The 25,252-nt window shown below is 43.7% G+C and overlaps 1 protein-coding gene across 1 annotated transcript; it reads left to right on the top strand.

Annotated features, from left to right (window-relative positions):
- On the top strand, positions 1-24,564 carry LOC117346820 (carbohydrate sulfotransferase 6-like). Its single transcript, XM_033916944.1, has 2 exons — positions 1-111; positions 21,906-24,564. The coding sequence occupies exons 1-2, from the start codon at positions 46-48 to the stop codon at positions 23,064-23,066; spliced, it is 1,227 nt and encodes a 408-aa protein (XP_033772835.1). The 5' UTR covers positions 1-45; the 3' UTR covers positions 23,067-24,564.
- The last annotated feature ends 688 nt before the right edge of the window (positions 24,565-25,252 follow it).

Genomic DNA, 25,252 nt, shown 5'->3' on the forward strand with positions numbered 1-25,252 from the left:
TGACTGATTGAGTAACGAAGGGAGAGAACTCGGGGCATCCGTCAAATGCTTCTCTGGCTGCTATCCTGCACGATGGGAGAACGGCTGGAGAAGAGAGCAATCGTTTCACAGGTGAGCAAAATGTCTCCTCTGCCGAGCTCTGTCTGAGGGGTGGGGAGCTATTTGTTTATTCAGCTACTGTACTGTTATCTGTCTGTTTTTCTAGCGGCACTGGCTGCACTTACTGTAGTCCTATCTTAACTGAGAGAATACTCAAGCACCTTTCTGACCTCACCTTTAATGTCCTTTAAATTAATTCCCTAGTTTTCTAACTCCTGTTCACTGTATCGTATCTATTTAGATGCTCCGTCTTTGTTTACACCCTATGCCAGTGGTGGCACTCAGGGCCCTCTCTGTGGGCATGTGCACCGTTGCCCCAGCACAGGGATCGTCAGAGTTTGTTACTAGAAAGTCAGAGGGCCGCGGAGCCGGGCCGCTTCCCTCCCTCTTTCCACGCCGCGCCTGAGGACGTTTCTCACATCACCCGCCCCTCCGCCCAGCAGCCCAATGGGAGCGCTTCCTCCCTCTCCCCTGTCTGGGTTAAGGCGGGCGGCTCACATGCGGCGTTGAGTCTGTGGTGAAGGTAATTCTCGTGGCGGGGTTGGAGAGGAGCTAGGTTGGAGGAGAGCTTGAGTTGTTTTTTTTTCTAAACTAAAGCCTCGGTATTTAGGTTTCTTTGCCCTGTTGGCACTTTGCGGTAAATAAGTGGGTTTTGGGTTGCAGTTTGGGCACTCGGTCTCTAAAAGGTTCGCCATCACTGCTCTATGCTATTAAATTATTTTATTACGTATTGTGTTACATAGAAACATTGAAACATGACGGCAGATAAAGAGATCCCATGTGCCTATCCCACACTTTCTTGAATTCAGACACAGTCTCTGTCTCCACCACCTCTTCTAGGAGACTGTTCCACGCATCTACCACCCTTTCTGTAAAAAAGTATTTCCTTAGATTACTCCGGAGCCGATCACCTCTTAACTTCATCCTATGCCCTCTCATTCCAGAGCTTCCTTTCAAATGAAAGAGACTCGACTCATGCACATTTATATAACGCAGGTATTTAAATGTCTCTATCATATCTCCCTTCTCCCGCCTTTCCTCCAAAGTATACAGATTGAGATCTTTAAGTCTGTCCCCATACGCCTTATGATGAAGACCACATACCATTTTAGTAGCCTTCCTCTGGACCGACTCCATCCTTTTTATATCTTTTTGAAGGTGCAGCCTCCAGAATTGTACACAATATTCTAAATGAGGTCTCACCGGAGTCTTATACAGGGACATCAATACCTCCTTTTTTTCTACTGGCCATAACTCTCTCTATGCAACCTAGCATCTTTCTAGCTTTCGCCGTCACCTTTTCAACCTGTTTGGCCACCTTAAGATCATCACATACAATCACTCCCAAGTCCTGCTCTTCCGTCGTGCGCTTAAGTTCTTCACCCTATAATCTCTTGATATTGTTATTTGAATATTTTTACAGCTATAATTGGTTATTGCCCATGTTTGACTTGTTCTTGCCGAACACCGGCTTGAGTGAATTTCTTCAAATAGGCAATCAATAAACCCTAATAAATATTAGCGTTATTTTAGCGTTAGATTAGTTTGATATTTTTTTATGATTTTATGATCCGTTGTTTTTTACTGCCTGGATCCTATCTTTGAGTATTGAGAGGGTTATAAATCTGAATTGAAATGAAATTTTTAATTCATTAAGGCATCCTTTTATTAAGGCGTGCTGACCGATTTAGCATGTGCCAAATGCTAAGGCACCCATAGAATATAATGGATGCCTTAGCATTTAGTGTGTGCTAAGTCACTTAGCGTGCCTTTAATAAAAGGACCCCTAAATCTTTATAATCTGGCCCAGGGGTGGGTGACCTGTGGCCTGCCCGTGAGACCATGGAAAGTATACACGGAAAACTATTCACACATGCACCATTAAACAGAGTTTTGCCATCAGTGGAATCACCTAAGAATGCAACGAGATGAATTATTAGATCAGGGGTCCCCAAAGTCCCTCCTTGAGGGCCGAATCCAGTCGGGTTTTCAGGATTTCCCCAATGAATATGCATTAAAAGCAGTGCATGCACATAGATCTCATGCATATTCATTGGGGAAATCCTGAAAACCTGACTGGATTCGGCCCTCAAGGAGGTACTTTGGGGACCCCTGTATTAGACAATGTTTGGAATAAAGAAAAAACAAGTGGGGAGTGGGATAGAACACGTCAACCTTGGGACAGACAATCTTTTATTTCAATAAGTTCAAAATAAATACAGAAACACACTGGGGGGAGTGTGTGGCACACTGCTTCCTGTGAGCCTGGGCAAATCACTCAATCCCATAAACCAGGGGTGTCAAAGTCCTTCCTCGAGGGCCACAATCCAGTCGGATTTTCAGGATTTCCCCAACGAATATGCATGAGATCTATTTGCATGCACTGCTTTCATTGTATGCTAATAGATCTCATGCATATTCTTTGGGGAAATCCTGAAAACCCGCCTGGATTGCGGCCCTCGAGTTGGGACTTTGACATCCCTGCCATAAACCAAATGCAGTAGAGTGTTCTTATGTTCTTAGTGGGTTTGCTTCAATGCAAAAAAATATATACCATCTCAACTCTAAAAAGATTTTTTTGAAAATCATTTCATGAAATACTTCAACTACTGAATTTAATATAAGGAGGAAAAAAGCCTCAGAACCCTATCTTGAGACAGATGAAATCTTGCTGGAAGACTGGAAAGGGTAAGTACCTCACTGGCTTATAAAAAAAAACAAAAACCTCCTTCAACAGCGTTGATAAATGCTTGTTTAATTTTGAATGAAGTGATATAAACGTTAAAATCCATGAAATTGTGGTAAAGGTACAGAGCCCAGCAAACACTTTTTCAGCAGCTTTGAGCAGCTTTGAGCGAAACGCTGGTTACCATCGTCGGAGGAGGAAGGCTGAAGGGACGCTTACATGGCCCCGCACAAGCTGTTTCAAAAGATAAGTTGCTGTAGCTATATTTATCCCAGGACAAGCAGGCAGCATATTCTCACATGTGGGTGACGTCATCTACGGAGCCCCAGCGCGGACAGCTTTTCAAGCAAACTTGATTGAAGTTTCAAGTTTGCTACACTGCACCACGCATGTGCATGCCTTCTTGCCCACTAGAGGGCGCATCCCACCTCGTGGTCCATCACTTCATTCAAAATTGAACAAAAATTTATCAACGCTGTTTAAGGAGGTTTTTTTTTTTTTCATAAGCCAGTGAGGTACTTACGCTTTCCAGTCTTTCAGCAAGATTTCATGTGTCTGAAGACGGGGTTCTGAGGCAAATCACTTAATCCCCCCCATTGCCCCCATTAGATAGATTGTGAGCCCTCTAGGACATACAGGGGAAAAGGCTTGAGAACCTGAATAAATCCATGTAAACCATTCTGAGCTCCACTGGGAAAACAGCATAGAAAATCGAATAAATACATTAATAAAAACATGTATAAACATGTATAAAAGTCCTGTGAGCTTGATGTCCTTATTTAGAGCAGTGATTCCCAACCCTGTCCTGGAGGAACACTAGGCCAATCGGGTTTTCAGGCTAGCCCTAATGAATATGCATGAGAGAGATTTGCATATGATGGAAGTGATAGGCATGCAAATTTGCTTCATGCATATTCATTAGGGCTAGCCTGAAAACCCAATTGGCCTGGTGTTCCTCCAGGACAGGGTTGGGAACCACTGATTTAGAGGACCCAGCCGATGACCCAACACGGCCGGAATAAAAGATTGCCTGTCCCAAGGTCGACGTCTTCTATCCCACTCCCCACACAGTTAGACAAGTTCCCGCTGAACCAGAAAGTACGCAGGTAAGGCTAGACTCAGTCAGGGCACTGGTCTTTGACCTACGGGCCGCCGCGGGAGCTGACTGCCGGGCACGACGGACCACTGCTCTGACCCAGCAGCGGCAATTCTTATGTTCTTATGTTTGTTGGATTTTCCATGGGGTTTCTGTTCCCTTTACTTTGTTCTCTGTTAGCAACTATTTGGAACAAAATGGAAATGTCCAGATCCGAATGATGTGCGCTAAAAAAAGTCTCCTCCAACTCATCTGGTAATACGAAGATCTTTATTCCTCCAATGTCACAATAGTACAATTCAGCGACTCAATGATTCAATGACTCGACATGTACATGTTTCGGCCAACAGGCCTGCCTCAGGAGCAGTTAAGAACAAGCTCTCTTGTTGTAATATAGCCTGCGTCCTTTGCTATTGAGACTAGAGAATCGATTTCCGGAAACTGAAGAACCATGGAGTGGACGGAGACGTGCATAGATGGATCAGAAACTGGTTAGAAGGTAGGAAACAGAGGGTAGGGGTGAAGGGCCACTACTCAGACTGGAGAAAGGTCACGAGTGGTGTTCCGCAGGGCTCGGTGCTCGGGCCACTGCTTTTTAACATATTCATAAATGATCTAGAAACAGGGACGAAGTGTGAGATAATAAAATTTGCGGACGACACCAAACTATTCAGTAGAGCTCGGACAAAGGAGGACTGCGAAGAATTGCAAAGAGACTTGGACAAACTAGGAGAATGGGCAGAGAGATGGCAGATGAAATTCAATGTTGGGAAGTGTAAAGTATTGCATGTGGGAAGCAAAAACTCGAGGTATAATTATGCGATGGGAGGAAAGTTTTTGAATGAGAGTGCCCAAGAAAGGGACTTGGGGGTGATGGTAGACATGACAATGAAGCCGACAGCACAGTGCGCAGCTGCCGCTAAGAGAGCAAATAGAATGCTAGGTATAATCAAGAAAGGTATTAAAACCAGAACGAAAGAAGTTATCCTGCCGCTGTATCGGGCAATGGTGCGCCCACATCTTGAGTACTGCGTCCAGTATTGGTCACCGTACCTTAAGAAGGATATGGCATTGCTCGAGAGAGTTCAGAGGAGAGCAACACGACTGATTAAGGGGATGGAAAGCCTTTCATATGCTGAGAGATTGGAAAAACTGGGACTCTTTTCCCTAGAAAAGAGAAGATTAAGAGGGGATATGATAGAGACTTACAAGATCATGAAGGGCATAGAGAGAGTAGAGAGGGACAGATTCTTCAAACTTTCAGAGAATAAAAAAACAAGAGGGCATTCGGAAAAGTTGAAAGGATGCAAATTCAAAACTAATGCTAGGAAATTCTTCTTTACACAACGGGTGGTGGACACCTGGAATACAATTCCAGAGGAAGTTATAGGGCAGAGTACAGTACTGGGGTTTAAGAAAGGTTTGGACAAATTCCTGCTGGAAAAGGGGATAGAGGGGTATAGATAGAAATTTACTGCAAAGGTCCTGAACCTGTTGGGCCGCCGCGTGAGCGGACTGCTGGGCGCGATGGACCTCGGGTCTGACCCAGCGGAGGCATTTCTTATGTTCTTATGTTTTTAGTGTTAAAGTTGGATCCTTGTTTCAGTTAAGTTCCATGAGCTCTGCTTGGTCCTCTGAAGTAGGGCAGGCTTCCTGGATTTCCATCAAATCCTCTGGATTTGGAAGTAGGACAATTTTCTTCTACCTCCTGTAAAAGGCCAATCTACCACCTCAGAGTCTGCCTGCTCTCTCCTTTGCTGCATCCTGCTGGAGTGCTTCCGCCAGGTCACTCTCCACAACTATTCGGAAACATGGTAACAGACTGTGCTGGCAATAATTTATGTTCTTTGAATCATTGGGTTGAGTCTTGTTGGCGGTGAATCATACGGGTGGGGAAACGGGAAGGCAGCCAGTCAGTTAGATTCCCAACGTGAGAAGTAATACAGCGACCACATAGATGATTTTTTTTTAAAAAAAGAAACCACCTAGGGCTCCTTTTACGAAGCCGCGTTCGCGGGTTTTACGCGCCCAACAGCACACGCTAAACCGCCGGACGCGCTAGCCGCTACCGCCTCCTTTTGAGCGGGCGGTAGTTTTTCGGGGGGTTAGCGCACGACTAAAAGAAGTGCGCGCTAAAGCTGCTAACGCGGCTTCGTAAAAGGAGCCCCAAATCTTTTTCAAATGTATTCCCTAGCATTTCAAGCAGGTGAACAGCAGTCTTGGCTAGGCAATTGCATTCATCAAGCTATGTCCTCTTAGAGTTCTTTTCGGAAATTAATCAAGACAGCGCCGTTCGATAAAATTTTTTTCTTAGCATGGCCCATTATTACTGAAATTATATTTTTTAAAGTTCACAACTTGCATTTACAGTGGTGCCTCACACAACGAACTTAATTGGTTCCAGGAGCAAGTTTGTTATGCGAAAAGTTCGTTATGGGAAACGCGTTTTCCCATAACAATACATGTTAAAAAAAATAATTCGTTCTGTAGCATAAAATATGCTAAGATGACATAAAAAAAGATAAATTTTTGGTTATTATTTTTATTTAGATACATCTAAAAACATAATTGTTTTTTAAAACAACACACATTTTTTAAATTTAAAGACAGACTAAGTAGAGTCTAATTTTACAGTGAGAGAGGGCAGAGTCTCAGCGGCAAAAACTGGGACTTAACTGTTCATTTTTTTTTTTTTTCTAGCATCGGGGAAGCGGCGAGAGTAGCTCCGCCCCCCCAACGCATCAGCAGTAGGCGCCGGGCCCCTGCGAGCCGACGGTCCGCCACTGCACAGGGAGCCAGGCGGAGAGAGGGCAGTTAAGCGCAGTGCCTGCGCGGAAGGATGCAGCTCGGGCGACTTCGTTGTGTGAAACGAAGTTCGTTGTAGGAAGCAAGACATGAAGTTCGTTGTGCGCAGCGTTCGCTGTGTGAGGCGTTCGTTATGCGAGGCACCACTGTATATTGAATGTTTGAATTTTTTACATTACTTGTGTTTCGCTGATTGTCCAGCTCTTCTTAGTGTAAACCACCTAGAACTTTTGGTTATAGTGGTATAAAAGAATAAAGTTATTATTATTATTATTATTAAGATACAGGAAAGTGTCTCACACGGCCGTGTTTCAGCAAAATGGCTGCATCAGCATTTTTTTCTTAGCGCTGCAGCATCTCCTACATAAGGGTTACCAGATTTTCTGTTTGGAAAATCCGGACCCCCTAAACCTGCCCCCCTTGCCCGCCCAGTTTCACCCAAACCCGCCCCGTTATGCCCCAGTCCCGTCCCCAATCCCGCCCTATCCCTGCCTCCTGCAGATACGCACCTGTCTGCCATTGATTTGTTCCAAGTTTTTCAAAATCCAGACAAAGTGCTAAGCTGTCCAGACCCTCGGACATGTCCTCAAAAGGAGGACATTTCCGTGGAAATCCAGATGTCTGCTAACCCTATCCATAAAGGCAGTGAAACAGTGAATCTGCCATGCCTCTGACACAAAATTCCAAGACAGAAGACATAAATCCTCTGCAAATCGACGTACCGCAAACAGGGCATGATTAACCAACAGGCCAAGTAGGCACGTGCCTAGGGCCCGAAATGGTCAGGGGGGCCCGATGAAGGAGGGCATCAACATTGTTTTTTCCAAACGGCGATGGGCCCCTCCAGCATCAATCGGCAACGCGGGCCCCACCCCAATCGGCAACGCAGCCCCCCCACCCCCCTCGACGGAAAGTAAGACAAGCAAGCAACGCGGGTAAGAAAAGCAACGGGAACTGTAATTGTGCAAGCGGTGCTGCTTGCCCAAAGCTTCCTTCTGACACAGCTTCCTGTTTCCGCCAAGGCGCATGGTGGGGCGGGGCAGGGGGGGCCCAGTGTACTTATGTGCCTAGGGGCCCTCGACGAATTAATCCTGCCCTGACCGCAAAGGAACAGTGGTGGAGACAAGAGCAGTCAGGACGGCACAAGAACATATAAAGAAAATGTATTGTAGATGACTCGACATGAATCGCGTTTTGGCCAATAAGGCCTGCCTCAGGAGTCCAATCTACGCGTAAATCTCTCGATCTATATTGGACCACTCAAATGAATCACTAATATTGTGAAAACCAGAGAAAAGCCCTTTGAGAGTCTGAAACACACGGGGCAGGAAATATTGCAACTGTGATGTCAGAGACAGGCGACACCAGTGCAGGCAGCAAGTTCATAATGTTGCACATGCAGGAAAAATTAAAGAGGTACGAAAGAAAGGAAGGGGCACACCCACATGGCAGGGGGGTGGGAAGGAGGGGGATGGAGAGGAGTACGGGGGCTTGCACCCTTTACAAAGACTGCGCCCAGGGTGGACCCCCCATTACTATGCCAGTGCCCCCTCCTTCTGGAATTCTTTACCAGAAGGGTCTTAAAACATTTTTCTTTCATATAGCATTAGGGCGCCATACTGAGACAGACCGAAAGTCCATCAAGCCTAGTATCCTGTTTCTGACAGAGGTCAACCCAGGTCACAAGTACCTGTCAAGATACCAAAGAGTAAAACAAATTTTATACTGCTTATCCTAGCAATAAGCAGTGGATTTCCTCACATCCATTTTAATAATGGCTTATGGACTTCTCTTTTAGGAAGTAAGCCAAACCTTTTTTTTTTTTAAACCCTGCTAAGCTAACTACTTTCCCCACATTCTCTGGCTATGAATTCCAGAGTATAATTACATGTTGAGTGAAGAAATATTTTCTCTTATTTGTTTTAAATCTACTACTTAGTAGCTTCATTGCATGCTCCCTAGTCCTAGTATTTTTGGAAAGAGCATTTTTGAAAAGAGATCCCAAAGAGTAAAACATATTTTATAGTGCTTATTCTAGGAATGAGCAGTGGATTTCCCCCACATCCACTGTAATAAGGGCTTATGAACTTCTCATGTTGGAAGTTATCTAAACCTTTTTTAAAACTCTGCTAAGCTAACTGCTTTCACCATATTTTCTAGCAACGTATTCCAGAGTATAATTACATGTTGAGTGAAGAAATACTTTCTCCTGTTTGTTTTAAATCTATTATATAGTAGCTTCTTAGACCAGAGGGCCGCCGCGTGAGCGGACTGCTGTTCTTATGTTCATACCACTAGTCCCAGTATTTTTGGAAAAAGTAAACAAGCGACTCACATTTGCCTGCTCCACTCCACTCAGTATTTTATATGCCTCTATCATATCTCCCCTGAGCCAACTCTTCTCCAGGCTGAAGAGCCCTAGCCGCTTTAGCTTTTCCTCATAAGGAAGTCATCTCAACCTTTTTACCATTTCTATCACCTTTCGCTGTACATTTTCTAATTCTAATATTTGTTTCTCGAGATGCGGTGACCAGAATCACTCTTATTGTTGATTAAGATGGATAGTGGATGGATGTGGGATTGGAGTTGGGGAAGGTTTGGGGGGGGAGGGGGTTGGAATGGGATAATGTGAATATTGGATGCTGAAATGTTCTATATTGTAATCTCATAACTGTTCAATAAAGATATGCAAACATAAAAATAGCTACTTCTGCCTTTCACCAACAGAAGAGGCATGACAATACTGAACCACCCAAAAAACTCCTCAATTTTTAATGTTTAGCATCATTTGAGTCAATTTTCTGCAAACAGGCTACGTCTACCTTGAGTCTTCTTAGCATCTATAGTATTTTTTTCATTTTTTGTACTAATACTGTTTATTGAAATTTTTATAAAGAACTACTGCTACTATTTATCACTTATACAGTGCTGTACATTTTGACATTTAAAAGACGGTCCCTGCTCGGAAGAGCTTACAATCTAGCTTGGATAGACAGACATGATATATAGGTTTGGGGGATGCAGAACCCAAGGTGAGTGGAGTTAGGAGTCGAAAGCACTCTCGAAGAAGTGGGCTTTTAACTGGGCCTTGAACACTGCTAGAGTCGGAGCCCGCCATAGGGATTCGGGCAACTGAACAGATAGTCAACTTCCCATTTGTATAACAGTATTGCCATCTGGTGGCTACACCATACTTTGCACTCTGTGTCCTCGGAGATTTTTCTCTCTCTCGGAAATGAAGAATGCTATGCCAAACTGTTAGCCTTATAAGGAATCAGCCTATAAATTATAAGGCTCGCTAATCCACAGATACAGTATAACCTATATACTCCACTGTAAAATTGCTAGCTTATAGGAAAGATGCCAGAAGGATACTAGGATGTATAGAGAGAGACATAACCAGTAAAAGAAAGGTGTTGATGCTTCTGTACAGGTCATTAGTGAGGCCCCACTTGGAGTACTGTGTTCAATTTTGGAGACAGTATCTGGCAAAGGATATAAGAAGACTTGAAGCGGTCAAGAGAAAGGCGACGAAAATGGTACGGGGTATGCATCAAAAGACGTATGAGGAGAGACTGGAAGCCCTGAATATGCATGCTCTAGAGCAGTGGTTCCCAACCCTGTCCTGGAGGAACACCAGGCCAATTGGGTTTTCAGGCTAGCCCTAATGAATATGCATGAAGCAAATTTGCATGCCTATCACTTCCATCATATGCAAATCTCTCTCATGCATATTCATTAGGGCTAGCCTGAAAACCCGATTGGCCTGGTGTTCCTCCAGGACAGGGTTGGGAACCACTGCTCTAGAGGATAGGAGGGACAGGGTCGATATGATTCAGAGGTCCAAATATTTGAAAGGTATTAACATAGAACAAAACCTTTTCCAGAGAAATAAAAATGGTAAAACCAGAGGGCATAATTTCAGGTTGAGGGGTGATGTTTGGAAATTCTTTTTTACGGATAGGGTAGCTGATGCCTGGAATGCCTTCCCGAGGGAGATGGTGGAGAGGAAAATAGTGACAGAGTTTAAAAAAGCATGAGATGAACACAAGAGTATCCCTAATAAGAAAATAATGGGTATTTATAGAAGAATTCAGGAAAAATTTGAAAAAATTAAGAGGGGTAGATTCAGAACCAATACTAGGAAGTTCTTCTTCACCCAAAGGGTGGTGGACACCTGGAATGCATTCCAGAGGGTGTGATAGGACAGAGTACAGTGTTAGGTTTCAAAAAGGGATTGGATGATTTCCTGAAGGAAAAGGGGATTGAAGGGCATAGATAGAGGATTACTATACAGGTCTTGGACCTGATGGGCCGCCGCGCAAGCGGACTGCTGAGCGAGATGGACCTCTGGTCTGACCTAGCAGAGACAATGCTTATGTTCTTATGTTATGTTCTTAAGGCATGTGGGATCTCTTAGAGAGAGGAAGAGATAATGGTTTCTATGGATGGGCAGACTGGATGGGCCATCTGGCCTTTATCTGCCACCATATTTCAATGTAACCATGAGTGGACTTGCACAGTCTGTGTCCCGTATATGGTCATTCAGTTGAGGATGGGATGGCGAGGGCTTCAACAGCTGGGATGGTTTAGATAGGCTAGAGCAGTGGTCTCAAACTTGCAGCCTGGGGGCCACATGTGGCCCGCCTGGTACTATTTTGAGGCCCTCTGTATGTTTATCATAATCACAAAAGAAAATAAAACAGTTTCTTGATCATGTCTCTTTAGCTATAAATTACAATATTATTATTAAGACTTAGCCAAAAGGAAAGATTTATAAACTATAAAGAGTTTTAACTCATGCAAAATTGTCATCTATAATAATAAAATGCTGCTGCACAGGGAAGTAGTGTGGGGGGAAGGAAATGGAGGGGGAGGGAATGCTGCTGTACAGGGAAGTGGAGGGAGAAAAATGCTGCTGCATAAGAGGCAGGGAGAGAGACAGGCAGATAGATAGAAAGGGAGACAGAAAGAAAAGAAGAAAGACACAGGGGCAGGGAGAGACACAGAAAGATAGACAGACAAAAGGGGCCAGGGAGGGAGACAGCAGAAAGAAAGACAGCGGGAGGGAGAGAGAGACAGAAATAAAGAAAGGCAGACAGACATATATTCTAGCACCCATTAATGTAATGGGCTAAAATACTAGTTTCTTTAATAAGACATTAACTATTTTTTCTGCAGCCCTCCAAGTACCTACAAATTCAAAATGTGGCCTTGCAAATGGTTTGAGTTTGAGACCACTGATCTACACTCTCCCAGCCATTGAAGCCCTCCCCGGCCCATCCTCCACCAAACGGCCATATACGGACACAGACCGTGCAAGTCTGCCCAGTACTGGCCTTAGTTCTTCAATATTTACTATTATTTTCTGATTCTGGATCCTCTGTGTTCCTCCCACGCTTCTTTGAACTCAGTCACCGTTTTCCTCTCCACCACCTCTCTCGGGAGCATATCTAAGAAACTAGAGCTGATGTAGTCTATCTAATGCAATTTTCTGAATCGGCGCCCCAGGAACAGGTCAAAAACCCAAGGCACCGAGACATTTTTTTTTTCTTTGTTAGTCTGTGTTATCATAGTATGCGGGTGCTGGATGTTCTGCATATCTAAATAGTCAATAAAAATCCATTCGATTTCATAAAGTTATTTGTTCCACAGAAAATGCTTTAAAAAAAAAAAAAGGAAAGAAATTGTCGGACTGTACTGAGAGAATTGTTGGCAAATCGTAAAAAGTATGAAGGTCGGATGGCACGTCGATACTGTAATCAAAGGTATTTTCACTGCCTCTATTTTTTCAGTGACAGCACCAACGATTTGGAATTCCCTCCCTTTGTTCATGAGACTTGAACAAGATTTGCGGAAATTCAAGAGTAGTTTAAAGTGTCTTCTTTTCAAAGAAGCCTTCAACTGAATTTACTAAGTCTATCATGTGACAACATCTTATGATTTTTCTCATTCATGAAACCAGTTCACCATTATTTTTCTCTTTTTCGATCTCTCACAACCACTTTCTACTTTCTCTTACCCTACCCAATGTACTTCCCTTTTATGTACTTTTCTTGAAAAATTGTATTTCTGCCCGCCATTCCTATTGTTTCACAAGTTTATTTACCCCTGTTGGTCTAGTTATAAATATTATGTATCAGTGATTTCTTTAAAATCTTATTTTTATCTCTGTAAAACGCTTTGTAATTTGAAAAGCGTTTCATCAAATAATTTGAATAAACTTGAAACTTGAAATCATTTAGGCCCTCTTTAACTATGTTGGTCTATGGATGCATTAGTGTTTAGCGCACGCTAATCGGTTTGCACACCTTAGTAAAAGTGGGGGTTAGAGTACGTTATGGCAGTAAAATCTAATTCTTGCCATATTGGTGTTGTTTCAATTATCTGGATCTTTTATAATATTTAAATGATTCTGAGACATGTTACATTTTCTTCCTCAGACTCAAAGTGGTGGAAAGGTCCAGAAAAAGACTGGTGAACTCAAAATTTCACACACAATTCTTTATTTCTGTAATACACCATATGTTGACTCGACATGCGCATGTTTCGGCCAAAAAGGCCTGCACCAGGAGTCTCATAAATCTGCATAAGGTCCAAAAGACCACATCCAATATTCATTACACAGTAACATATATCGTGCTGTAAAATAACGCTACCATTTGCCAACTGCGTACGGCGAAAGTTCTCTTCCTTACTGCCATCAGCTCCATAATGGCGCAGTCAGGCTGCTGGGCTGTATAAAGAGAGGCATAACCAGTAGAAGAACGAAGGTGTTGATGCCCCTGTACAGGTCGTTGGTGAGGCCCCACTTGGAGTATTGTGTTCAGTTTTGGAGACCGTATCTGGCGAAGGACACACAAAGGCTTGAAGCGGTCCAGAGGAGGACGCTGAAAATAATAGGAGGTTTGCGACAAAAGACATACGAGGAGAGACTTGAAGCCCTGAATATGTATACCTTAGAGCAGGGGTGTCAAAGTCCCTCCTCGAGGGCCGGAATCCAGTCGGGTTTTCTGGATTTCCCCAATGAATATGCATTGAAAGCAGTGCATGCAAATAGATCTCATGCAGATTCATTGGGGAAATCCTGAAAACCCGACTGGATTCTGGCCCTCGAGGACCGACTTTGACACCTGTGCCTTAGAGGAAAGAAGGGACATGGGAGATATGATTCAGACGTCCAAATACTTGAAAGGTATTAATGTAGAACATACGGTAATCTTTTCCAGAGAAAGGAAAATGGTAAAACCAGAGGACATAATTTGAGGCTGAGGGATGGTAGACTCAAGAGCAATGTAAGGAAATTCTTCTTTACGGAGAGGGTGGTGGATGCCTGGAATGCGCTCCCGAGAGAGGTGGTGGAGAGGAAAACGGTGACTGAGTTCAAAGAAGCGTGGGATGAATACAGAGGATCTAGAATCAGAAAATAATATTAAATATTGAACTAATGCCAGTACTGGGCAGACTTGCACGGTCTGTGTCTGTATATGGCAGTTTGGGGGAGGATGGGCTGGAGAGGGCTTCAATGGCTGGGAGGGTTTAGAAGGGATGGAGTAGGTTTTGACGGAGGTTTCGGCAGTAGGAACCCAAGCACAGTACCGGGTAGAGCTTTGGATTCTTGCCCAGAAATAGCTAAGAAGAAAAACATTTAAAAAATTTAAATTGAATCAGGTTGGGCAGACTAGATAGACCATTCGGGTCTTTATTTGCCGTCATCTACTATGTTACTATGTTACTTTGCCTTTGGGATAGTAGAATCAAAAATGAATATTGGGCAAAAAAAAAAAAAGATTGGCCTCCGAGAGAATATATGGCGGTTGGAGGACAAAATGTAATCAATGAACCTTTGGTAGCACAAGTTAGAATCCTACTGCCACCACTACATCTAAAGCTAGACCTGATGAAACAATTTGTAAAGGTTTTGAATAAAGATGGCTTGTGCATTGACTATGTGGAGGGGCATAATCAAAAACATACGGCTAAGTCTGAAATAGGCGTATGGCAGCAGATGCCTAAAGTTGGCAGTGGGAAAATGTACATTTTTGAAAAATACATTTACAATTTTTTTTTTAATTGTTTTTTGGGTCATCAAGGCTATTGTTCATCTAGACCAGTGGTTTCCAACCCTGTCCTGGAGGACCAACAGGCCAATCGGGTAGATAGGTGGGTATGGGGGTTGGGGGGGGGGCTCCCTATAACTTATAAGGGAGTTCTGGTGAGATGTTTATCTGGCACCCTTTTTGTGATGTTCACAGTGGTGCGCTCTAAGGTGCCCCACTGCTCTGTTGCCATGTCTGGGTGGCCTGTCCATTATAAGATTGGCCACCCACGTCTACATGGTCTTGTTCTGGATATCTGAAACTTGGACTAAATTATGATTGAAAATGTGGTATAAATATAGATGTCCAAGTATTCAGATCCCTGAAATGTAACGTAATCTTATTTGTACTCTAACTGTAATCTATTTGTTATATCACACAGTAATGTACAGTCAATTTAATATCCAATTTGCAAGTTCTTCCAGAATTAATCCAGGTACCTATCCTCCCTTGTAACCAAACCCCCCCCCCAAAAAAAAAAAAAAAACTGTTGTAACTTCACTGGAAATGTCCAGTTAGCTCTTTTGTAATCCGCCTTGAACTGCAAGGTATAGGCGGAATAGAAGTCCCTAATGTAATGTAATGTAATGTCCTGGCTGTCTAGATCAGTGGTTCCCAAACGTGTCCTGGAGGACTACCAGGCCAATCGGGTTTTCAGGCTAGCCCTAATTAATATGCATGGAGCAGATTTGCATGCCTATCACTTCCATTATATGCAAATCTCTCTCGTGTATATTCATTAGGGCTAGCCTGAAAACCCGATTGGCCTGGTGGTCCTCCAGGACAGGATTGGGAACCACTGATCTAGGCAGCCAGGACATCTATATTTATACCACATTTTCAACCATAATTTAGTCCAAGTTTCAGATATCCAGAACAAGACCATGTAGACGTGGGTGGCCAATCTTGTAATGGACTGGCCGCCCAGACATGGCAACAGAGCAGTGGGGCACCTTAGAGCGCACCGCTGTGAACGTCACAAAAAGGGTGCCAGATAAACATCTCACCAGAACTCCCTTATAAGTTATAGGGAGCCCCTCAAACGCCCTATCTACAACCCCTATAGCCCTTATGGCTGCAGGTGGCACCTATATGGCAGTAGAGTAGGGTTGGGGGAGGGGTTTGGTAGGCGCATATATTCCACCATAAATGTAGTGGTTACAGTGGCTTATGGCCTGGGTCCTCCTCTCTATGGTTGACTAGCCCACCCAATAGTATTTAAAAATGAGCCTACTCGAAAAGAGAGGGGTCACAATAGAATATGCTCTTAGGAAAAGACCTACTCTCCACTCTCAGTGAGCAACTGGAACTGAGGGTTCCTTGCACTGGAATTTTAAAATAGAATTAAATTTAGGTTTTTCGCTTAGAGCTTTCAGTCAGTTCATGGAAACTTCTCATAAATCAATACAAAAAAAAAAGTTCATCAGTGTTTATTCCCACATTTAGCACCTGTCCAGCCCTAAATATGTTTTTATACCAAATTCAAAGGTATTAGAGCTGAAAATTTCTATCAATAATTTAATCCTGAAAGGTTACCCTCAGTGTCAGGTGCACAATTAATATAAGAGAGTTCAAAAGTGTTGTATACGTATCAAATCACTTCAAAAATTCCCCTAAATGTCCAGAGCTGAATAAATCAATCTCATATTTAACTTGTACTCCTCTTCAAAAAAGAGGGGGGAAAACAAAAGAACATAAGAAGTTGCCTCCGCTGGGTCAGACCAGAGGTCCATCGCGCCCAGCAGTCCGCTCCCGCGGCGGCCCATCAGGTCCATGACCTGTAAGGTAATCCTTGTCTTAAACCCTTTATTCCCCTTTATGCTTCTATCTATACTCTTTCAGAATCCTATCTCTACCTCTATCTGTATCCCTCAATCCCCGCATCCTTCAGGAATTTATCCAATCCTTCTTTAAAACCCCGTAGTGTACTCTGGCCTATCACAACCCACCTCCCCGCCCTCCGGCTATTTAAGATACCTGTGTGCAGCTCTACTAGGCTTTCCTATACCAGGTACTGATATTCTGGAGACAGCTATGTACTTTTTTATTCTGATCTTTGGGGGGTGAAGGCGGGGGGGGGGGGGTCAGTGAACACTGGGGGAGTATGTGAGGGCCTTTACTCTGTCTTTGCAGTAGTTATCTAGTCACTTTGGATATCTTTTTGGCACTTATACCTGTTTTCACATCGTGTAACTCGCAACGTTTAAGTTTCGTCCACGATGTCTAGTAAAACATTTGATTATCGCTGCAGGATGACTAAGTCTACCCTAACCACTTCTCCAGATATGCCCCTTTCAGCTCCGAGGGCACAGCGACATTCAGAAGCATAAAAAGTCCTGTGACATGTCCAGAAAGTCGGTTTGATTATCGGCACTTGGACAACGTTTCGTTGAGGTTGTCCAAGTGCCAACTTGGGCGGGGTTCTAGATGTGTTTAAGTTTTGATTATGAGCCCCATACCACATGCGCTACCTGGACTTATCATGGAAAAACTGAAGTCAGGAATTTTCAATGGTCCACAGATCAGACAAGTTATAAATGATCCGCATTTCATAACATCAATGAATGAAATCGAATCATGTGCCTGGTCTCCATTTGTTCTTGTTGTGAAGAACTTTCATGGCAACAAGAAGGCAGACAACTACACACAATTAGTAGAGGATACGCTCTTTCATGACTGTTAAAGTCCATTATCTGCACAGTCACTTAGATCGCTCCAGAGAATCTTGGTGACTTAAGCGAAGAGCAAGGTGAACGATTTCACCAAGACATAAAAATAATGGAAGACAGAGACCAAGGAAGATGGGATGCACACTTGAAGACAGAATATTGTTAGAATCTTATGCAGGATTGTCCAGGCATATCCCACTCTTGGAAGTCTTACGAAAGGAGCTTCTTGTGTGTCGAACGACTGGAAAGTTTGTATCATAAATGTGTGCTTATGGTGTGAAATAAGCAGATTTTCATGTTGTATACTTTCCTTTTAATTTTTAATATGTCTCCTTCATGCTTAAAATCCTGATTTATTAATAGGCGAGCAGAGTGAAAAGTGGTATATGCATGCTCTGTATCTCAAAAACTAGAGCTGCTAGGAGAAAACTGGTGCAGGACAAATCTACTTGGAAACAGGTCTAACATTTGAGGCACCAAAATGAGTGTTGGGCAGTGTAATTGCTGAGAAGCACTGTAGTTTTTCATAGTATGTGTTTCAGTCAGAAATGGCGCCAGAGCTCTCTTTCTGCTTGCACAGTAGGGAGAGAGTAGAATTCGTTTCGATGAGATGACAGCAGAACAACAATAAGTTGTACTGAGTTCCCTTTCTGCTTGCACAGTGTGAAGAGAGAAAAGTCCAGCCAGAACAGCACCTGAAAGAATTTAATTTTCTCCTAGGGTATGCAGAATGCGTCAGCCGCACATATAGGTGATGTCATCTGACAGCTCTCATTCGACGGATATAGAAACAGAGAAACATAGAAATATGATGGCAGATAAAGGCCAAAGGGCCCATTCAGTCTGTCCATCTGCAGTAACCATTATCTCTTCCTTTCTCTAAGAGATCCTTCGTGCCTATCCCAGACTCTCTTGAATTCAGACAGTCTTTGTCTCCACCATCTCTACTGGAAGACTATTCCATGCATCTACCGCTCTTTCTGTAAAATGTTTTTCCTTAGGTTACTCCTTCGTCCTATGCCCTCTCATTCCAGAGCTTTCTTTCAAATGAGATTTGACTCATGTTCATTTATGCCATGTATAAGGTGACCATACGTCCTGTTTTGAACGGGACTGTCCCCTTTTTAGATCCTATGTCCCGTTGTCCCCACACACAGCTTCGGGATGCCTAAATGTCCCGTTTTCAGGGACAGCATCCCGAAGCTGTCCATGGAGACAACAGGACAGGTAATCGCTTCCCCTCCCTCCAGCGCCGAAGCCTGCCCCCCTAGACCGGCCCGGCCCTCACTGCTGCTTCCTACACCACTTCAAACCCCCCCCCCCCCCGGTCAGCTGCCAACCGCCGAATGCCACAACTAAAGCAGTAAGGTCCAGGCTGGCCCGGAACTTCCTCTCTGACATCAGAATTGACGTCGGGAAGAAGGTTTGTGGGCCGGCGCCTGGACCTTACTGCTTTAGTTGCGGCGGTCGGCAGCGGACCAGGGGTGGGGGTGTTTGAAGCAGCGGTAGGCAACAGCAGCGGGGGCTTGTCCGGTCCAGTCCGGGGGGGGGGGGGGTCAGGCTTTGACCCTGGAGGGAGGGAAAGCGATCGCCTGTCCCATTGTCCCCACAGACAGCTTCGGGATGCTGTCCCTGAAAACGGGACATTTCGGCATCCCGAAGCTGTGCGTGGGAACAAGGGGACATGGGATCTAAAAAGGGGACAGTCCCGTACAAAACGGGACGTATGGTCACCTTATACATGGCATAAATGAGCATGAGTCAAATCTCATTTGAAAGAAAGCTCTGGAATGAGAGGGCATAGGATGAAGGAGTAACCTAAGGAAAAACTTTTTACAGAAAGGCTGGCCCGGAACTTCCTCTCCGACATCAGAATTGAAGTCGGGAAGAAGGTTTGTAGGCCGGCGCCTTATTGCTTTAGTTGCTGCAGTCGGTGGTCGGCAGCAGACCAGGGGGGGTGTTTGAAGCAGCGGTAGGCAGCAGCAGCGAGGGCCGGTCCAGGGAGGCACAGGCTTCAGCACTGGAGGGAGAGAGGCAGGCAGGCTGGCTGGCTTTAGCACAGCAGGGAGGGAGGTAGGCTGGCTAGCTTAGGGGGAGGGGGTGTAACAAAGGCTGGAAGGCAGTGAGGGGGACATAGGAAGGAGCACTGGGGGCACTAAGTACATAGGAAGGGGCACTAAGGACATGGGAAGGAGGCACTAGGGGCACTAAGGACATAGGAAGGGGCACGAAGGACATGGGAAGGAAGGAGGGAGGGAATAGAAAGGGACAATTGTTGGGCCTGAGAACAGAAAGAAAGAAATGAAAGAAAGGATGCACAGTCAGAAGGAAACGCAACCAGAGAATCATGAAATCACTAGACAGCAAAGGCAGGAAAAATGATTTTATTTTCAATTTAGTGATCAAAATGTGTCAGTTTTGAGAATTTATATCTTCTGTCTATATTTTGCACTATATTTGTCTATTTTTCTATAGTTGCTGAGGTGACATTGCATATTTTAAAGTCATCTGCCTTGACATCTTTGAAACCCCCCCAAATATAAATGATAATTAACATTTTCTCTGCGTATAGTGTGCTTTGTAGTTTTTAAAAAATTTTATGGTTACCATTATGAATTAATAAGATATTATGTGTACATAAAAAATGAATGGAAGAAATTGGGGGCAGGATTGGGGGTGGGGCTAGGTCGGGATTGGGGTGGGACTGACAATTAATAGATGTCCCATTTTGATGAAAAAAATAAATGGTCACATTAGCCATGTAGGTATTTAAACATTTCTATCATATCTCCCCTCTCTCGCATTTCCTCACATCTTTAAGACTCCCCCCATATGCCTTATGACGAAGACCATGCACCATTTTAGTAGCCTTCCTCTGGACCAACTCAATCCTTTTTATATCTTTTTGAAGGTTCAGCCTCCAGAATTGTACACAATATTCTAAATGAGGTCTCACCAGAGTCTTATACAGGGGCATCAATACCTCCTTTTTCCTACTGGCCATAACTCTCCCTATGCACCCAAGCATCCTTCTAGCTTTCACTGTCACCTTTTCAACCTGTTTGTCCACCTTAAGATCATCACATACAATCATACCCAAGTCCTACTCTTCTGTTGTGCACATAAGTTCCTCACCCCTTAACCAGTACCGTTCTCCTGAGTTTTTGCAACCCAAATGCATGACCTTGCATTTCTTAGCATTAAATTTTAGCTGCCAAATTTCAGACCATTCTTCAAGCTTCGCTAGGTCTTTCTTCAGGTTATTCACACCATCTGGGGTGTCCCCTGTATTGCAGATTTTGATATCATCCGCATAGAGGCAAATCTTACTTGACAGCCTTTCAGCAATATCATTAACAAAAATGTTAAAAAGAATAGGCCAAAAAACAGAACCTTGAGGCACAGCACTGGTAACATCCTTTTTCTCAGAGCGAACTCCATTGACCACTACCCTCTGTCACCTTCCACTTAACTGGTTCCTGACCCAACCCGTCACTTTGGGACCCATCCCAAGAATTAACGGCAGCCATTCAGTGAGTGGCATGGGCCCAGGCTGGAACATAAAAAGCTCGCTCCTGCCTTGTGTGCCACTGGCCCCAACATAATGAGGCAGCCGTCCAGTGAGGGAGGGGCAGGAGCGCAGAAAGCGCACTCCTGCCAATACACCGCTGGACCATCAAGATTTAAGGTGGATTTCAAAAGGTACAGGGGGGGCCGGTTAGAAATTGTTATATTCGCTCCATAAGATGCACAGACATTTCCACCCACTTTGGGGGGTGGGGGGGAGAAAGTGCATCTTATGGGATGAAAAATACATATGGAATGAAAAATACTTCTGTTTATCATTTCTGTAACCAAACCATTCCCCTGCCCCCACACTACCAAACCAGTCTGCTACCTATGAACAAAGCTGGTCCCGCCCCTCTCATCTAAGACAAAGATATACATAGAGTCCACACAGCTAGATGTTTACATACACAAATATGGTGAGGTTAGAAAGGATTCCATTAGCTGTTCTCCGCAATGCTTTAACCACATGTGTAAAAGACAGACTGTTCACACTCTCCAAGGTAGGGAGAACGAGAGGGCACTCTCTAAAGTTGAAAGGGGATAGAGTCCGTATGAACGTAAGGAAGTTCTTCACCCAGAGAGTGGTGGAGAGCTGGAACGCTCTTCCGGAATCTGTTGTAGGGGAAAACACCCTCCAGGGTTTCAAGACTAAGCTGGACAAGTTCCTGCTAAACTGGGATGTACACAGGTGAGGCTGGATTTATTTTAGAGCAATGGTCTTTGACCTGGGGGCTGCCGCGTGAGTGAACTGCTGGGCACGATGGACCACTGGTCTGACCCAGCAGCGGCAATTCTTATGTTCTTATGGAGCTCACAGGAATTAGGTAAATAGTCATTCAGACAGTTTTCCCTCCAGTTTAACACCTCTGCTCTCTTCACAGTTCTCTAACATGATGAGAAGAAATTTCAGCATTTGCCTGCAGTACATTATCGGTGTGGTTTTCATCCTGGTAATATGGTATTCCAGCTGGCATGTATACCAGGCCCCTAGCCATAGGGTCAAACCCAGACAAACCAAAGTCCACCTCCTCATCCTTTCTTCATGGAGATCTGGGTCTTCTTTTGTGGGCCAGGTCTTCAATCAGAACCCTGATGTGTTCTACCTGATGGAACCTGCCTGGCATGTGTGGTCCCGGTTGCCCCTCGAGCCTCCAGATCTCCTACATTTGCCTGTACGGGACCTGCTCCGATCCATCTTCCTGTGCGATATGTCTGCTTTTCCACCTTACATGTCCCGAAGTGAGAATATCACAGATCTTTTCCTGTGGCAGGAGAGCCGTGCTCTCTGTTCCTCTCCCGCCTGCCCAAACTCAACCCTCATAGACTTCATTAATAGGACAGAGTGTTTCTCTAACTGTGGAAAAGCCCCATTTAAAAAAGTGGAGGAGGTCTGCAAGAACTTCAGCCACGTGGTAGTAAAGGCTGTTCGACTGCTCAACTTGGAGGTTCTCTACCCACTCCTTAAAGACCCCTCGCTGAACTTGAAAATAATCCACTTGGTAAGGGATCCCCGGGCTATCCTCTCCTCGCGGGAGGCATTTGCATTCCTAGATCTCGATGATGCGATAGTCAGTAAAGCTCAGAATTCCACGTCCGACATCAGAGTGGTGATGGAAGAAATCTGCAAGGCCCAAGTACACATTTATAAGCTGGCCACACAGAATCCTCAACCCTTCCTGAAGGGTTCCTATGTCATAGTACGCTACGAAGACCTTGTCAGGAGCCCAGTGGATCATATCCGAGAATTGTATAATTATGTAGGACTCTCAATGACTCCCAAGCTCGAATCCTGGATCAATAATATCACCCATGGACTCCTTCCTACTGAGGAAGTCTTCATGCCTTTTGTTGGGGATTCCATGAAGATCGCTCAGCAGTGGAGGGAGAAGCTGCACTTCTCAAAAGTGAAGGAAGTGCAGAAACTCTGTCAACAGGAGATGGATGTGTTTGGTTATCGGCTCATTGAGTCTGAAAGGGAACAGAAGAACATGTCATTAGATTTGCTCCTACCCAAACCAGACCAGTTTGAGTTGATCCCCTGAGATAACCAGTGGCCTACCTGCAATACCCTGATCAATGACCATTTCTGAAGGACTTTACCAGTCAGTATGATAAATAGGAAGGCCCATAGAGAGGCTGATAGTACATAATAGAACTTCATAAGAAGACACTTGATTTTTTTTTACAGTAGACTCTCAGTTAACCGGCACTCATGGGGATTTATAGATGCCGGATAAATGTAGTTTCTAGATGCTTGAGCGTTACTATTAAAAATAGGCCTAACTAATACTATACCCCATACTATGCCGTACCATATACTGTTCCAGACAATCCACCAGACATGTGGTAGGAAAATCATAGCTATACTAAGGTGTGGCATGCCAAGTTTACACTTAAATTTCTGCCAGAAATTGATTTTATTTTCATTTTTAATTAAAGTATTACAGTATTTCTTTGATGTTTTTTATGCTGGTTGCTTGAGAGTTCTGGTTACTTGAGTTCTGGTTAGCAGAGAGTGTACTGTATTTGTATTTAACTCAAAATGTTCTTTCTCCCTTCGATCTGACTTGGTTTCATTTTCTAGTCTTCTTTCTTTAGATTGGGAAGATTCCTTACCTGGCCAAAATGTTGATTTTCTTCTTCAGTATTCTTCTCCCAGGTATCCTCGTCTCCATTGCATGAGAAAGTGAGAGACTAATGTTTCCTCAATGCCACTCAAAGCCTTCCTTAAGGGTTCTCATTTGTTTTACACTCAAAGATTTGAATCTACAAAATTGGACGCCATCTTGTTTTTCAGAGCATGATCCTAAGTAGCTGATATCACCACCCATTTGCTATGGAAGTGGCATTAGTCCCTAAACAGGGCCATGCTAGCGGGGCTGCAGTACAGGCCAATCGTTCAGTTAATTCTATACAAGGGTTTAAAGTTCAATCATGTGACAAAACTTGGATTGTAATTCCTTAACAGCAGCATGGTAATCCTGCAACTATAGTCACCGTCCATGAAACATGGACATCAGACGCTGTGGTGATTGTGGGCACTTCAGCCCTGGCTCTGCGGACTATGCCCAGAAATAGGAGATGGCGGTGTGACAACGCTGGAAATGTGAGCACCAATTGTAGTTGAAGATGAATGACCAATATAACATACCCCCCCCCCCCCTTTACTAATGTGTAGTGCAGGTTTTAGCTGCGGGAGCGGCAGTAACCGCTCCGACGCTCATAAGAATTTCTATGAGCGTCGGAGCAATTACCGCCCCTGCTGGAGCTAAACCCCACGCTCCACGTTAGTAAAGGAGGGGGATAATTCTTTATTTATATACCGCAATATGCGTTTCGGTTCAGTGCAGTTAGAGAAAAATAGATATAACAAGGAAGTAGAAAAATAACCTTGAAAATTAATAGAACCACTTGCCTGTAATATTAAAGCACATAGAATTCCCTATTTGTCCCAAATCCCTAAGAAAAATCAAATTCAGCAACAGGAAAATAGCCAAGGACCAATAGATGTATCGGCATTATTGGAATTATCAGATAAAGAAATGGCTACTCCTGCAACATTAGTGGCAACTTTAGCTCTAACAATGGACAAGAATTGGATTTTGAGACTTTTCTTTAAAAATAGAGCGAAAGAATTTATGGGACTCAAAATACAAATGTTCCCAGATTTGGCCAGGGACACACAAAGGCGAAGAAAAGAGTTTCTTATGTTAAAATCGGGAATAATAGCTCTTGGAGCAACTTTTTTTCCTGTGTTATCCTTGTAAATGTGTTATACAATATAATTCCCAAAAATATGTTTTCTTTGAGCCTTACCAGCTGACAACTTTCCTATCTCTTTCTCGGCTTGAGAAGGAAAAGAATGGAGGAGTATAGAATATTTAAGATGTCCTCATCAGCTGACTTGCATTATCTTCCTTAATAATATTTCTTTATTTTTCCGTTTATAATTACATTTTGGATCTTTTGTGGACTTGAGCTGACTTAAGTTAATTGGTATCTTGAATTTATAATATTGCTGTGATTTTCTTTTCTTGACTTAAAGCTTTCTGTACAAGTGAATCTTGAATTGTAATTTTGAAAATTGAATAAATAAATAATAAAATAAAATAAAAAAAGCACATAGAATTCCCTATTTGTCCCAAATAGGGATCACAATATAAGCTAAAGTACCTGAGAAGTGAATGGTATGCCCACAAAAACACTCCTTGATTTTAAGTGGGTACAA

The sequence above is a fragment of the Geotrypetes seraphini genome, chromosome 12 (genome assembly GCF_902459505.1).
Source record: "Geotrypetes seraphini chromosome 12, aGeoSer1.1, whole genome shotgun sequence".
In the NCBI taxonomy this organism is placed as follows: Eukaryota; Metazoa; Chordata; class Amphibia; order Gymnophiona; family Dermophiidae; genus Geotrypetes; species Geotrypetes seraphini.